The 17,494-nt window shown below is 31.1% G+C and overlaps 2 protein-coding genes across 3 annotated transcripts in view; both read right to left on the bottom strand.

Annotated features, from left to right (window-relative positions):
- Positions 1–17,494, bottom strand: part of LOC133190405 (gamma-interferon-inducible lysosomal thiol reductase-like) — a 270,569-nt gene continuing 253,075 nt past the window's right edge. The window contains exon 8 of the mRNA XM_061326026.1: positions 1–12. The gene's annotated coding sequence lies outside the window, so the exon portion shown is untranslated. The remainder of the gene's footprint in view (positions 13–17,494) is intronic.
- Positions 4,724–7,512, bottom strand: LOC133178606 (Friend leukemia integration 1 transcription factor-like). Of its 2 annotated transcripts, XM_061313342.1 has the most exons (8): positions 7,382–7,512; positions 6,891–6,953; positions 6,308–6,416; positions 6,123–6,209; positions 5,980–6,039; positions 5,569–5,838; positions 5,272–5,461; positions 4,724–5,189 (listed from the first exon to the last, which is right to left on the bottom strand). In XM_061313342.1, exons 3-8 carry the CDS (start codon positions 6,414–6,416, stop codon positions 5,066–5,068), a joined length of 840 nt encoding a protein of 279 aa, XP_061169326.1. In that variant the 5' UTR covers positions 6,891–6,953; positions 7,382–7,512; the 3' UTR covers positions 4,724–5,065. The 2 variants fall into 2 exon arrangements, with proteins under 2 accessions (XP_061169326.1, XP_061169330.1); XM_061313346.1 differs by lacking the exons at positions 6,891–6,953; positions 7,382–7,512 and adding an exon at positions 6,635–6,655.

Genomic DNA, 17,494 nt, shown 5'->3' with positions numbered 1-17,494 from the left:
AGAATTTTCAATCTGGTAAGTAATAAGGTTTCTATGTAATTTAATGTACTCGTAGCATCTTACTAAATAATAATGATCATCTGGTGGTTCTCAATGGTTATCTGCTGACAATTTTATTACTTACTATTTGATTTTCTAATCTTTTTAGCATAAGTGAATTTAGATTTTTTAATATTTTCTTCCTTTCTGAACTCCTAATAGATTGTTTTGTTTTTTTTTTTTTTGTTTTTTTTTTTTGTTTTGTTGTTGTTGTTGTTGTTGTTGTTGTTGTTGTTTTATTATTATTATTATTATTATTATTAAATGCATTTTAGATTTCTTTGATATGTATTTTATTTGTTTCGTACTCAAAATATATTTAAAGTAAAATGATTTCTAAATCGAGGGTGAAATGATGAATGACATGGGTTTTTTTTTCTTTTCGTATGAGGAAGAAAAAATCGGACATTTCAATTTTTTTGCCTTTGTTTTAAATATTACTTTTGTGTAATATCCAAGAACTAAAATGTCAGGGAATTTACTCTTAAATCTCATTTGTTGTAATACTGTACTTTGTTGAGTCATATTACATCAATTTTATCGTCTGCTTGTGATGTATGAATCATTTATCTTAAATTGGAACTTCTTGGATACATTCATTTTTATACCTTTCAGTATACACTAAAATCTTGAAACATCTGTAAACAGAAGTACATATAAAAAAAAATACTTTTGCAATAAAAATCAGAAGTTTTATTTTTTACATACCTGGAAAGAAAACAACTCAAATTTGTCATTTTTTATTTATTTTTAGGGAACGATTCCAGTATCAAGGGATTTGGGTCAGCTATCAATAATTCATTATGTGTACTAATACTTAATATAAAGTATAATGAATAATATTTTTAAAATAGATTTTTGATGACCAACAATTTTTAAACATAGATTTTTGATTGTTTAATTTTGAGAGCCACTAAGTACTAAAGCTAGGCTTATAAAGATAATATAAACCATGGACAAAAGGACATAACAGTAAGATTCTTTTTTTTTTTTTTTTTTACTCTTCTAACAGTTAAACTTTATTTTGCAATGAAGAGCTTCTTTTTTCTTTTCCATAATGATATACCGCTTCAGAATTTATAACAAATATTTTTTTTTCGTTAGAAAATCTGCGGGGTTTTTTTTTTCTTTTTTTCCGGGGGGGGGGGGGGGGCTTTGGCTATGGAAAACAAGTTTTCGGAATATATGTATTGCAACCTAGCATTGGAATTTCAAGGAAATTCTACAAAAAAAATCAAACAAACAAGTACATGTACATATATTTAAAAAAAAACAAACAAACAAACAAACAAGTTCATGTAATTCTGATCCATTACATTTTCAATCAAAGGTTTAGCACAAGATTTACATCATGGCAATGTAAGGCTACTTTTGGGGAATGTTTTAAAAAATTTATAGATAAACTATTCATTAATCTTAGAAAGCACACAATTTCATTAAAATTAGATAATAATGGAATTAAAATAGATGATGACACAATTTTCATATCTTTAAATTAAAAAAACAACATAATTTAACAATCATTGAAAATTTCTTCCAATATGTTTTTTGGTAAAACAATGGAACCATATGTTAAAGAAACATTTTAACTAACATATTGGTAAGTTTATGTTGCTTTAAAGAGATGTATTGTATTACAGAGAGATAGTTCGTGACTACATCTTCACAAGATATTGTTAAGTCCATTGTTGTGCTAAAATATGCCTATCTTATATTGATAATTATGTCAAAATAATCAAAGTAATACAATAAACTTAGAAGGAAGAGGGAAATAATATTCCGTCGGCTTAATGTAAGAATAGAACTTAACGATGAAAAAATTATACTCAGGTAAATTGCAGATTCAGCTTATCAAAGGTACATGTGATATGTCGGCCAAAATCTTCCTTGTTCTCTCTATCTGATTGGTCAGTGCCTCCGATTGGTTAATTTGAATTTGAATTTTCAAATTTCCATTGTCGCCTCCACAATGTCTTAAATCAAAGTTATAAATGTTTATCTTAAAAAAAAATTAAAAAAAAAATTTTTCATTGTTTTTACACTTTTCTCGAGCTCCCAATCTTGGACACCTGAAAAATGAACAATCTATTAGTCTGTCTATACCTCTTCTGCGGTTTAAGCTCGCGTTTACTTCCTCGTCTGTGCAAATGTGTAATTTTTATGCTTCTGTTTGATGAAGACTCAGCATCTAAGTATGTAATCCTTAGAGTTCGGTGAACATTTAATCATTTAGAGTGTCTCTGCATATATAATTTAATTTTCCGTCAGTAAAGAGTTTCATTTTTAGTCAAGATCTTTAGGGATATATATGTTGTTGTTTTTTTTTTTTCAAAGAAAACGGCGTTGCAAATGCATTACATTTTTAAATCTTTAGTTCACAACTTTTTTTTATATCTATTTACACATCGGGAATTGTTTATAAATTTACTAATTTTTTTCTGTCATATTGTCTTATTTATTCATTAATTTCTTTTTTAAATTTTAAAATCTTGCTATTAACAACAACAACAAAAAATTATATATAAAAAAAAAAAAATAATTTATTTTATGGTAGCTAAAAGTTTTGTTGAACTGTGCACAGTGAAACTAAATTCAATTTTTTATATTATTAAAATTGCAAATTTTTATCAATCTTTTAATTAATTATTCAATAGAAAACGTGCAATATGTTTCTTGATTCCAATTTCTTTTAACCTTGTTTTTGAAGACACTTATTGTAAATTCATTTTTGACCTTAACTACTATTTGAATATTTTTGAGTGTTGCTGATGCGCATTACATATTTCATTTCACTATTAAAGCACTATTAAGGAGGGGTGTTTTTTTTATTCAAGCGGACTAAATGCAGAGCTGCAAATCTGCTTCCAGCTTGAAAAAACTTGTATTGCTTATGTCACAGACAAATGTTTAGGCTTTATAAAATAAACAATTTCCACGTTTTTTATTAGTTCTGTTGAATTTTTTTGTTTTGGTCATTACACATAAATTGATGTACATATATCTAGGATTAAAATAAAAGATATAAAAAAGTTATAAATGTAGCAGCATGAAAAGATCAATGCCGAAATAGATTTTCTACGTACATGTACATGTTCCAGACAGGAACTCTCTAAAAGGCACGTCCTTACGGTAATGTATTACATCCGGAATATATTTCTAATTTATGATGCTTAATATAATTAATAGTGAAGCATGTGTATATGCACCATTTTAACGAAGAGTGGTACATGATTATATATTTTCCGTCTTTTGCTTGGCTAGGGTTTCTCCGCAGTTATTAAATCACTAGCAATCAATATAAACTTACATTGTGCATCATCTGCTTTGAAATATAAGAGTTTATCATAATTTATTCATTTATATTGAATTGTTCGATATTTCCTAATTTAAATTCCAATATCAAAAAAAAAAAATTCTATGTTTCTATTGAGTTGACTGTGAATTTTAAAATATTTAAGGAAACATTTATTAGTACATGTATTTTAATATTGATACAATATTTATATAAAGAATAGTAAATACTTTCTTTGGATATGTTGCAGCTGAATGGTATAAGCAATAAAATTTTTATAACATGAATCTTCTGTATGGTCAATAATACATCAAATTTTACCTTGAACATTGTACAAATTCGTGTTAAATAATAAATCTCTAGGCTTTCCAGGTCTTTTCGACGCATCGTGTTTATATAATTAACAAACAATCTAAAAATAGCAGTTAGAAACTTAAACACTTAAATCCTTCACATTTTTTAGCATAGTTATAATTACAAACTGATTCTCCGATGAACATGTAAGAATATATTATCCTTATATCTAACGATTTTTTTAACCAATACACAAATTAGGAAATATACATGCATGATTTAACATAACGTATTCTAAGTTTACGTCATAAGAAATGGCAATTTAAGCTTTTCCACAAAAAAGGGAATAATCTTATATTTTATAAAGTGTCCTCTAATTTTGAATTTGCATTCGGCAAGTTTACTTTTTCGTGAATATGTTTTTAGCTGAAATAAATAAAAAATAAAAATGTCATGGTGTTTGTTTTACACTATATTTGGATTTTCAGAGAATTTGTTTCAAATAAACAGTCCTGATGAGTTTGAGCTCTGCCATGCTGGTACCACAGAGATTTTCCTCTTGTCCGTATCACAACGCGGAACCGGAAATAACAAGAACGGGAAGAGAATGTACTCATGGCACGATGATTCTCTTGCTAGCATTTATATTTAGAAGTCATTACAACACAGCAAACAAGTTCTTCTTTGGGCAAATAAAGAACCAATTTTAAAACTTTTCCCTCTTGGTTTTTCTTGCGGGGTTTTTGTAGAAGTTTATTTATTTCTTCAACACATCTTCTTCTTTCATGTATTGTACCACCCCATTTACAAGAAAGTTGTTCAACAAAGCATTATTGAACGAGTATTTCTTAATGACGTAAAGTTAAGTCTCATTGTATGTTTCGTATAATATGACCATTAGGGGGTATCTGCTTGACAAAGGGGAAACTAGGAAACTAAGCCAAATTATATATATATATATATATATATATATATATATATATATATATATATATATATGTTTCCTACTTTCCATTTGCCAAGTAGATACCTCAGCTCGGCAGGAACGGATTTATTTCTTTCAAGGTACAAACTATTTCTATAAAAACTTAAAAATCATTCCACTTAGAATAATTTTATTAATCAACGGCAGTATACAACAACGCATACGAGTAGTTTATTTACAGATAATAAATCAATATATACATGTAAAAATATATATAATATTTTATAAAATTTTTATAAGAACTGTTCGAACACATGATGAAATATTGAGCTTTCTAGAAAAATCTATTAGAAAGTCTGAACACATCATATCGACAAAGATTGCCCTAGGGACAGCTGAGATTTCATCGTCCTCCATACTGCAGCAAACACGAGACAATTCAGAAAAATAAAGCCATGACTGTTTGGATTTTATGCACATTTCCCGGCTCGGATTGGAATGGACAGCCATTTTATTCAATTTTTTGGTTGTCCAAACACACCACACGGTCGCCATTCCTTGGGTATCTTCGACCAGTTGAACTTATACACCAGTCGCACACCATCGATACGAGTCATGAACTTGTTTTTGTAGTAGTGTCTAAAAGACAACAAAATTTTAAACTTCGAAAAGAGAATGCAAAAAATAAATATGAAATTTAATAAAGTACTTTAATTCTTACCGAATTCCACGACTAAGTTTCTCGAAGTTCATATCAGTTTTCTGTTTTTTCTGTCCCCATCGCCTGCTCACTTCAACAGTGTCCATGAATCTGAACGTTCCCTCATCCTTGTTCACCCACTTTATATAACCTGCATTCGGTGCACTCAGTTCAGCCAAAAGAAATTTCCAAAGAAGTATGTTTTTCGCCCCTGTTTCATATAAAAGAATATGATTAATTCTTCTAAGTCGAATTTCTTTTCATGGAACAAGGCAGTGTATGAGTGCTTGTGTGTATATTAATATTTTAATATCTAACCTCGTTTTCGTTTTCCGGTCTCGTTGTGAGTCGGGGAAGGATAAGGACGCTCTAAATCACGAAAAATGTCTATGCTGGGGAGGCTGGGGATTTTTTCAATAGAGTCATTTGAATCTTCCTCGGCAATGGGACTGTGAGATGGATCTTTATATTGGTTAAGGTGAGCGTTGTTGTTGTTATAGCACGAACAACATCCTTGGCAGTATGAACAATTATGGCAGAAGATATGGCCGCAGCTTGCGCATTCCGTAAGAGTGTAATCTAGAATCACTTTGGAGGTAAAAAAAAAAAGAAAAAAAAAAGGTAGATAATAAAATTTGTAAAGAGTTTAACTGTTTCAATATTTTATTTACCTTAAAGACAAAATTTAATTTCAATTTACAAGTTTTATTTAAAGAACAAGTTGTTTACCTGATGAATCATCTTCAACCTCACTTCCATCGGAACCAGTTTCTGGAAGATACGCTGGATCTGAACAAGAATATAACACAAGAGTTTATTTTACTTTGAATTTTAACGATGCATTTTTTGTTCTCATTTAAATCTAAACTCACCAAATGGTGTACTGGGCAGTGTGGTATATTCTGGGATACATCCGTAGTGATCTTGTTCATATCTTAGTGGTGATGTCTGGGAATCGCCTAAAAAAATACGAAGATTTATTGATGTATTCAAACACCCCAAGAGGGTATGGTATCATGACACAACACTACTACAAAATATCTATATTTAAACATACCTATACATGGTAGAGACGTAGGTGATACTTCCGAAAACTCTGTTAGCGGGTCGCGAAGATACTGTAAGATTTGTACCAAATCCGGTGTCTGGTCCTTTGTACTATTCATCTGAAAGAGCAGGAAAGGGCAATTGAAAAAAAGTATATATTTTTATCTCTAACCTATAATATACTGAAAGAGTTTAGTTGTAAACTGGTTACATCTGCTGTAAAAATTTTGCTACAGGCTTCGATACTTTTTAGATAAATCGTTTTACTTCGAACTTTTAAAAAAATGTAATAATAAGTTATATTTTTTGTGAAGAGCTAGAAAACATCACATATTACCAAAATGCACAGAACACTTAAAATAATTAATGAATCCGGATCTCGGAAAGAGATAGGTTTTCCTGTCAATGATGTTCAGTTTAAGTGGGGCTTAAATTATCTGTCGATCCTCAACTTCATAGAGGCTCGCGCTGAGTGTTTTCAAAAGATAAAAATGTTGGGCCCAATGAGAAAGTCTCATCACCGACGGTTATATACACTTTGCATGTACAAAAAAGGAGATGCTATTTCAAAAAAATGAAGAAAATGATATTACCCTTTTTAAACAAGCTCTTTGTATTTTTTAACGTTATCTTAAATGTCCCTCTAGGCACTGACTCTAAAAGAAAGAAAAGAATATACGGATGAAACAAAAATGTAAATGTAAACAAAGAACACAACAACATTTGATTATACTTGTGTAAAACACAGCTCAACAGCAAAAGAGCTCCTCGATGATATATTTGTAGATTATAGCTTTTAGTAAAGTAGAAATTTAAATACCCAGGTAATGTATTGTAACTGAATGCAATCTAAAAATATAGCTCGATCTAAAAATATTTTGTGTTTTATAACAAGGCCAGCAAAGATAATTCAATATATTTTTTTTTTTACTTTTTTTAACAAATGAACCTGGATACGACTTAAAACATGCAAAACTTCTATATTTAAATGATAAACACAAAAGGTTTAGCATAATTGACAAACCAGGTTAATGCAAATATTTTTAAAGCTTTTAAATAAATCTGCATGAAAATCCTGACTCACCTTGGATTTTGTTGCCTCGAAGACGCTGCACTGTCATGTATGCTTGCAACTACGACTGCAACTCTCATAGACGCTATCCTAACTGGCTCGAGAGTGCTCTTGCGCGTATTATTTATACCACACTTGGGATTTCCCCTTAACTTTTGTCACGTGACCATTCATTTAGGAAAAAAAGAGGATCAAATGAGAGGAATTCGTTTTGTCTGTTTAGCTCTTAGAATCAGCTGTTTTATTCTTCTTTTGGAGTTTTTCATTAAATTACAAAAGCAGCTCAGAGAGATTTAAATATGAATAGAATTATATTAAAACTGTCATATGTGGAATTCACCTCGTACTTTAAATACTTCCAGGTAGTAAAAAAAAACCATGTACCCGCGATCTGTCAAAATAGAATAAACAAACGGTATTACGTTAAAAAAGAATCAATAACTCGGGTTAAACGTAAATTGGCAAATTACTAGAACATTTTGAAATCAAATTGCATGGTGTACAATATCAAATAACCCATTAGATTTTCTCAGAGTTTCATTCTTACGAAATATGACGGAAGAGATATTTAAACCTAATTTATATATTAGATAGGGTAGTGCAGATCAATTTAACGCATCATCAAAGCGTGTTTCTTAAGGTAACACGACAATGTGATACTTATGGTCAAACTGAATAAAGCCAGAGGCTGGGTCCCCAGAGGCTCTTAGGGCGCGCTGACAATGTAATTACCCGTTAATAAGTTAATTACTAATTATAGCGTTAAAATCCTATCAGACTGTATTTTTTACCTGCTCATTTTTTTTCTTCTAGACTATGGTAAAATTTTGGATTGAAATTCACTACCCCAAAAATATCAGGACAAGGGAATTATTAAAATCTAAAAAAATATATATATATATATCATTACATGGAATGTTGTATCGATAAAAACGGAGAATGACCATAAAATTCAAAATACAGTCATACTTAAAATGAGAAATATAATGGTACAATATATATACACGATTTTTTTTACAATAATTGTGAATGTAAAATACTGGTATATCATCATTAACAAGTTAATTTTTTCTCTGAATTGAAAAAAAATAATATAAGAGGGCGGGGTGTTAGCATTATCATGATCAACCAACTCGCTGACAGGCGCGTTATGTAAATTTATTTAAAGAAAACACTCTAACTCTATACCGTGGTACTTATAATTTGAGAAACAAGTCTTAAAGTTTTAAATTTTATTTCGGATATCCCTGCTTAGCTCACAATATGGTGTAAGCTAGAAATCTGTAGTTTTTCCTGCAGGAAATTTTGTGAATCGAACATAGAGGAAACTGAGTCATGCCTGGATATGTGTGTGCAAAGATCAAATCTCAATGAAACGTGCTCTGGGGTTCCGTATTTTATAACGAGTTATAGTACATAGAACCCACACGTTATATTATATATACATATTATACTGATGCAATATGAATATATTTTTACATACTTGCTTGTACTCAGAAACATGTGCATTTGTAATGTTCTAATATCTAGACATCATTTACTCTAGCTGGCACAGAATTAACTTTTTTTTTTTGTTTGCATTGTTTGCAAAGCAGACAAGGTCACAGTGGAGTGGGACATCCCCTGGCAAAACACACATTAGCTGGTCCCTTATTGCTCATCCACATACCAACACACACGCACACACACAAACACACGTATGCATTACTTCATCTACCACTCGAGTGGACAAAAAATGCTTAAAATGATGCTTTCTTTGTCTGAATACCTTGTATAACATCCAGTGTTACAATTGAACTTATGACTCTCAAGTACATATATCTTACAGCCATATAGACGTGTGAAGTGCAATCTCTCAAATATAATCGTTTGCATTGATTTCTTATTAAGACTGAGTAAAAAAACATCCTAGTAGTAAGTTTAACTGTAAGTAAAGACGTACATAGGTGTTTGTTTTTATGTTCAACATTACCGCTACATTGCATAAAATTACAACTCATTACCGCTACTTTTCATCCAAATTTCGGGTGCTCATTACCGCTAAATCTTATCAACAAAAAGACGGTGATAACAACAACTCATTACCTCTACATACACAAATCTGCATGCGATAATACAGAGTATGAGTTATGTTTGAATTTCAGTTTCTCGAACACTGATATCTCGAGTACCATGAATATGTCTAAGTGATTTTGAAGTCCCAATCTCTTTTTTTATGTATTTTAACCTTGATATCTAGAATCCTCGGATATTTCGTAGTTTTTTCTCGGTTCCATCGAGTTTGAGATAACGAGGTTTGACTGTATATTCAATATTATTCACTCACTGTCGAAGTCGAAGTACATGTACAATTAACTATATATGGGTTTTAGACAATATAATTTATTCATTCAGCCTAAATTTCATTAAAAACCTGCAAAAAAGTTTTTAGAAATAAAGTGGCTAAGGATCTTAAATAATAAAGGGAAAAAACATCCTGCTCATAGTTTTACTTTTCCCTCTCCGTGGTCACTCTCTACCATCGGCTCATACATTCACCTCTGTTGTTGGCTCGCGTATATCACAGTTATAAGCAGGAGGAATAGTGCGTTTGTTTAAATTCATTATAATTAAATGCCTGTACTTCTTTCTCGTTTAAGGTATATATTTACTAAGTATATCTAGAACTATTAGTTTGATTTGAAATAATCCTTGAAATGTCATGTTTTTAACGTTATGTCAAAAATCTTGACGTGAGCCCATCGCAGATGTGTATGAGAGAGAAACGAACGACACTGCATGGGAGATTTCTCCGTTGTGAGCAGGGGAAACAGGTCCATGTTGTAATGCATAAGGCACTGGCTAAAACAAGAGGCATTGTTGCGGTAATGTAACTTATATATATGTAGCGGTAATGTATACTATTTTGTAGCGTTTTTGTACGTACATGTATTATTCAATGTAAGATTTGTTTAATCTAACAGGTAAGCTGCATACTCAGAAAGTGTACAACACATATAGGATGTTCAAAACCTGAAACTTCCCAAAAATTAAATGATTTTTTTTTTTTTATATATTATTATCTTTTTTTAGCTGCTAATTAATTTACGGGCATAGTTCGATCTTTTTTCCCTCATGATTTGAAAACAAAATCGCTGAAACTTTAAGCCAAAAGGATGTTTTATACCCCCTCTTTCCATTGATGCCCCTCCTTTCAAAAACGCATCTATATATCAGATATTAGTCTAAACCCCGATGATACGTCTGGCACATTCATATTCAAAATATAATTTTTAAAAACATTATCAAAACCTGCAAATATTCCTGGAAAATAGACACGCTTAAACACTTTCTGTTTAACTTTTAATAGTCCCATGCAGATTAACTCGGTTGACTTAGAGACTGTCGTTTTGCAGTTTCCAAATTTAGAACGAGACAACTCGATACCCTGTTATATTCCTTATCAAATAGGTTATAGAAAGAAGAAAGTAAATTGTTGCCACTCTAGACACGCTTGCATCATCGATATCTTTGTAATACGGCATTGATGACCTAGATAGAAATTGAAAATTGAATGGTTAAATGTTTATGCAAAGAAAGTATGAAAACGTTTTGTAAAGTAGCTAGATGATTTTTGTTAATAAAATTATGATTTTGAAGAAGCATATTTTTAAAATTATTTCAGAAAGAAAGAAACATACAAACAAAAGACAATTAATCAAACAAAGAACCTGCATCATGAAGTTGTAAATGTACTGAAACAGTTTAAAAAGTAGACAACAAAGAGCGCTGAGTGGTTTTTGACTCAAGGGTTTTACATAAGTATTCTTAATCTGTTAAAGGTCAAATACAAGATCTCTGTACCCCGCCACTAAACAAAGAACGATATATAGTTTGCAGAATCAAATAACATAAATTATAATGGACGAAATAATGTCATACACAGTATCAGCAGTCAGCGTGTTCACTGCGTTCCTCTTTAATTTAAATTAAATATGTTCAGTAGCGTGAAAAAATATACATGTAAAAATTAAAAAATAAAATTAAAAAAAATCTAAAAATTTAGAATAAATTCAACAGTAAAAACCTAATATTACGTACGGAAGTAATAATTCACTTGAAGTTATTATCATTATAAAAATTATGTTTACCATTTTTAAGCACATACAGTGATTTTGTTAAACTGCATTTCGAAAAAAAAACACGAAAATCCTCAAATATGTATAATTGTTTTTCAGAATTCAAAAACACATCAAGATTTAAAACTATAAAGTTATTCAATGCCTACTATAAAAAAAAAAAAATAAAAAAAAAATAAAATAGAAACTGTACACAACAATGTAATGTTTAGTAACATGAAGATCTGAAACTGAAAGATTTCCTCTCGTATAGATTGACGTAGACGTTTAGCCTTTTAAGTCAATTTAAAATATGTTACTGTATAATCATAAAAAAAACCCAAAAAATTGAGAATAAACTGTATCAATTCACAAATTCATCTCCCTTTGTTGAAATGTACAAATAACATATAAATGAGAAATATGTCTCCTTCGGAAAACGTTGAACTAATGCAAATGTATTACATTACCGAAACCATGAGTCTGTTTAATAAAGAGCGGTTTGTACATTTGTAATATATACAAGACTCTATGAAATATACAATGTATAGGAAAAAGTTCAAAAAATTCAGCAAACAAAAACAGAACGCATACAAAACCTTAATGTAATACCTGCTCATAGTAACTTTAAAATTCCTTTTATTAAGCGCATACGCAGTTAAAATGGGGGTGGATATAAGGATATTCCTTGGTCTTCCCACCCTGTAAACATTTTCCAGTACCACTAATTCTTTCCCCATACTTTTGTATTTTTCTATATCTTTATTTTTTGTGATGGGAACTTTTTTTAGGTGCATGTTCATTATTGATTTACAACTATCGCACTCGTATCGAGCAACTTGACAAAAATGAAGAAAAAAAATTACTCAAAACTGACAATATTTGTTTTTGAATGTCAATATTCAATGTCAGCTTAAATAAGCAACTCGAATAATTTGCACATGTTCTAACAATACCAAAGATACCTGTAGACAAATGTTTCTATAGCTACTTGTAACAATGAACCAAAGTTCCATAGTTTTCACTATATAGTAAATGATAGTAAATCGAAGTTCCATGGTATTCAATATAGTAAATAAAAGTGTTTTCTTTGATACTATAGTTAACTTTAGTTTATTACAACTTACTCTAGTTTACTTTACAAATATTTGAATTTTTTTCCGAAAATTAAAGGCATTATCAAAGGGTTCAAGTTCATTATTCATATCATTTTTTATAATCCTGGGATAAAAGAGCAATGTTGTTCTTGTAATCTATATGCATATGCAAGATAATTTATGCCATGCTTGGTTTGTTTTCAAAAGAACATTGATATTAAATAATAATTCCGATACTTTAATGCCAAGAGGAATTAAAATTTAAATGGGCACGCTGGAAAAGCACAACTCTGTTAATAAAAAAATGGAATTCCAGAGATAAAGAAATCTCCCTATAAAATACCAAGGTGAGGGTCGTTTTGTTGACAAACTGTGAAATTTCCTCAGGAAGTAATCTACAAGAAGAAGGTGGAAGTGATAAAAGGTGATAAAGCTGACCAAAAAAAAAAATGCTGCGTGAGCATGCGCACAGATAAGCATATCCATTACTTGTTTTGGTGGCATGAGTCTTCTTTTTCGCGTATTTTTCGTAGGCCAACTTAATATTTAGAATTTAATTAATGCACTGTTGTGATTCATGATGCAATTAATTCTCTTATACCTTTAATTCTTTATAGTGTGTGTAAAATTTTTCTGTAATTTTAATGCATATACATGAAGTCATTCAGTGCAAATTCTCTCGAAATTGAAGGACCCACTTTCTATTTTTATTTTATGAAAATAAAACATCCAAGCTCGGGTACCTTTAAGTACAGCTTAATGTTTACAATTTGAAATGAAGGGTATACCTGTATAAAGTGTATGAAGACACGCGTTTGTTTATTTTTCATTCGTTTAATTCCTCGTTGAGATTTTGACTATAGTAAAATATGAAACATAATTTTGTTTACATTTTCAGGGCATAATGATAGTGTATGATTATAGAATCATTAAATATTTATAAATACTTCCGCTCGCTTGCTTTTATTAGGTAAAATGGGGAAGAATTAGAGGTTATCAGGACACGCCATCAATATATAACTGTCAGTATGAATAGACAGGTAGAATTTAAGCTTACTGGGAAGTTATTGTTCAATAAGCTTTGTATTTCACGTGGAAGCGTCATAAACTTTAAAGAAATAATTTGTAGACGAGGTAGTATTTTGAACAAAATGTAAACAAATTGTAAAGCAGTACTTTTAAGCTACGTGTATAATTTTGTGTGACCCAAGTCCAAAAAAAAAAAAAAAACTCAAGTACGTATTAAATACGTTTATCACATGTACACACAATCGTATAAAATTTTGGAAAATCATCGATAAAATGTGGAAGGATTGAGGGGTAGATGAAATTGTAAATTCTCTTTCATTTTGTTGGTACCTCGGCCTTTAAAACATTTTTTTTTATTTTTAAAAAGTTGTTAATTTAAAATGTTAAGCCATCATCCTTTTCTTGACCTGGTTTAATACGTCAAAAAAATATATTAATTTCAACAACTCGATCTGTCCCTCACAATGCAGCTTTTAATAGCGAGCGCAGCGAGCGGCGCGAAGCGCCGCTCGTCACTGCGAGCTCTAACGACAACGCCTGGGCGACGAGAAAAATCGGACTACTGCACATTCATTCAATGGAATTTTTTTCCGCAGTAATTCTGGACCCACAATGCATCGCTTGTTTAAGCTACGTTCTCGCGAGAATAACAACAAAAGTTTAACTAACAAAAAACAAACTCGCCTTGATTTAATGGATATATTGCAGATAAATAGTAAATGAAACGTTCTTCATTAAAGTCAACAATGTTCAGGCTTCGGTTTGGGAATGAAAGTTAAAAACGACGTCATGTGACGTCAGAGTCTAGACGCACCAAATGTCACGTGCAATTTGACGAACGAGCCCGATCTAAATTAAACCTGAATAATATCTGCGCTCGCCCTAACGGTCGCACCGTCAACATATTAGTATATCACAAAAAAAGTTGGGACGACAATAGGTCAATGTCATTAGAAGTGACAGACGCTCTGCTATGTTTACAATTAGCAGTGCATTTTCACCTGAATTCAAAGTTACAATTTTGTTCGTAGCGTCCTCCTCAATCTAGCCATACCTGTATTATCTGATGTAGTTATGATATGCCGGAGAAGACTATAGGTTTCCCTTGCGTCCGTCCGTCTGTCTAGCTGTCCGTCTGTCTGTCTGTCAGTTTTACCCACTTGGTTTCCACATTTTTTTCCTAAACGCATGCAGATTTTGAGCTCATTTTTGGTATGTGAGTGTATGTTGATGAGTTACAGATCAAGTTTGGATTTCGTTCCGCTACAATGATTTTTGAGGGAATTATGGTCTTTTTAATTTTAAAGGGTTTTCCGCACTTTTTTTAAATGCTCGCAGATAGATATTGAGCTGATTTTTGGTATGTGAGTCTATCTTGATGAGTTAAAGGTCAAGTTTGCATTATGTTTTGCTTCAATGATTTTTGGATGGAATTCGACATTTTCAATTTTTAATGGGAACCAGATTACACTTGCCGGTAGGGGACTCGTATTGCTAAAGCAATACTATCAGAATGCTTTTTTTATGTGATTTAATCCAACGCTTCTTGTAAAATAAAATAAGGCACAGGGTGCAGAAAATAATTGTCAATGTAAAATTTGAAAATATTTAGCCTAGAAAAAAGGAAGTAAAAGCGTTCAACTTTGTCTCTTAATGGTTATACACAGGTGCCTCTATTTTACTTTTATATGTACTCACTGATGTTTCCAAATATTCATCTTTGAGTAAAAATAAGCCTATCAATTATCTTTATATAATACCGTTATTTTACAATTTATCAAATGATCAGCCTTATATAGCTACAATAATGCTACATGTATCTTACAGAAATGTGCATCAAATTGACAGAACATGTTAAGCTGGAATTTTTCTGATTCCTTCAAGTTTTAATATCAAGCAAACATTATTTTCAGTGCTAACATCAACATTACTTCACTATCAACAAGCTCAGCTACAGAAAATGGTTTTTGGAATGAGCATTGTCTTATTTTTACCGAGTGACATATTTTCTATTTCCTCATAGGAAATAACCTACTTTTAAAATTTTGTATTTGTTTTGTCACATATAACAATATATTAAACCACATTGTCACATATCGGTACATGTATGTAAAAATGTCAGAGGAACACTTTCTTCTCGATTATAGCATTGCTCACTGGAGAATCTTTGCACTTAGGTAAATTATTGAACTAAAGCATGAGCCTTCATCTTTTTTTGTTCTTTTGCTAATTTGTGATTAAAACCCATAAAGTCCACATGTTGTCAAACAATGCAATACTAGTATTTTGGTTAACCAATGCAATATTTTGGTCATACATTGCAATAATTTGGTCAAACAATGTAATTTTTTGGTCAAACAATGCAATAATTGATTTGGTCAAACCATGCAATATTTTGCAACAAATTGTAAATATTTACTCCCATTCATATGTCGACGTAAGATACCAAAGAGTCTGACACATCTGCTTCATATTTGGATATTTTACTAGAAAAAGACGTTAATGGTAACCTAACAACAAAGCTTTATGATAAACGTGAAGACTCTAACTTTTCAATCGTCAAATTCCCTTACTTATGTAGCAATATACCCTTATCACCTACATATGGGGTTTATGTCTCAGATGATTCGAAACGCAAGGGCATGCGCTATGAACAATTTCTTAAACGAGTCAAGCTATTGACAAACAAGTTGATGAAGCTAGTATATCATCAGTCTCGTTTGAAGTCATCATTTCGCAAGTTATATGGTCGGTGCTGTGACCTTTCAACACATACAGCCTATCATTGAGTCAAATGCTGACTGACATTTTTCATATTAATTGTTAGGCCATTATTTATACACTGAACTGTCTACGGATTTTTCCAGGTTGTTTTTTTCTAATCATGACAGGGAGCACGCAGAGGGTATGGCCGCATTGTGCTCACTTCCCCATGGCACCTGATCCTGCCTCTAAATTTTGAGGTCCGTGTTTGCTCTGCTCCAAATTTTCTATTGTTTCATTGGACTTTCGAGACTGAATACTATTCGTTATCTTCGTATTTCATTCATGTTCCCGGAACCAGGTATATTTTTTAATATCTTCATTTTAGTTATACGTTGGCAATTCAAAGTTATGTAATGCTTCGGAAATTAAAGTGTCCGTATTTTATATTTTTTTTCTGTCAAATTTACTGCGTTTTGTATTAGTATATTATCTTTAATTGTTATGAAAATCTATAATGATTATGAAAATCTAGGATAAGCAAACCTTTACTCAAAGTCCGTCGAAGCAATTCAAATAGTACTTTGTATTTATAAAAGGAGAATAAGAAAGAAATTTCACAAAAATTAAGAAAGAAATATGTTTTTAAAATGAATAAATGAAACCTCTTGCGATTTCTGTATTCATTTCAATCACTGATAGTTTTGACTTGACTCGGATATTATCTTAAGTTTGAATACACCTTGTGACAATGCTTTAGAACCTTTCTCATGTCAATGCACTCTGAGACCCTCACTAAACCTATTTTTCTTTGCTACATCAATAGATACAATTTTACATCATTTAAATGCTACTAGATAACAAGTTTACCTGTACCAACATCCAGGAAGTAAATATCAATTACAAACAGAAAGGGGGTCCTGGGGTAAAGACGATTTCAATGATTTTTAATTTCTGAAATTTCTTTGATCAGGATTATGCAAGTTCAAAGTTAACCCCATTAGTGATAACAATTGATAATCTTTTTTTCCTTTTAACTTTTGAAATATTAGCAACATTTCTTTTCTAGAGCATTGAAATTTGAATATTAACTGCGCAAATCCGGAATCTTACATTCAGGAAATATGAAGGCGTTAAGATATTGTGAATATTATATGTTCTTCATTCCAATCTGTCCGATATATTCATGCAAGCTACCA

The sequence above is a fragment of the Saccostrea echinata genome, unplaced genomic scaffold, assembly GCF_033153115.1.
Source record: "Saccostrea echinata isolate AGI-Se365-2 ecotype Australia unplaced genomic scaffold, CSIRO_AGI_Sech_v1 ptg000001l, whole genome shotgun sequence".
NCBI classification, from domain to species: domain Eukaryota; kingdom Metazoa; phylum Mollusca; class Bivalvia; order Ostreida; family Ostreidae; genus Saccostrea; species Saccostrea echinata.
This window is presented reverse-complemented; position numbering and strand designations above follow the sequence as displayed.

Excerpts from the sequence above, each read along its gene's own strand:
- LOC133178606 (XM_061313342.1), bottom strand. The coding sequence starts at position 6,416 with ATGAATAGTACAAAGGACCAGACACCGGATTTGGTACAAATCTTACAG. Across the intron at positions 6,210-6,307 it reads TACGTCTCTACCATGTATAG|GCGATTCCCAGACATCACCA; the intron begins GTATGTTTAAAT and ends GTATTTTTTTAG. Across the intron at positions 5,462-5,568 it reads GACCGGAAAACGAAAACGAG|GGGCGAAAAACATACTTCTT; the intron begins GTTAGATATTAA and ends TATATGAAACAG.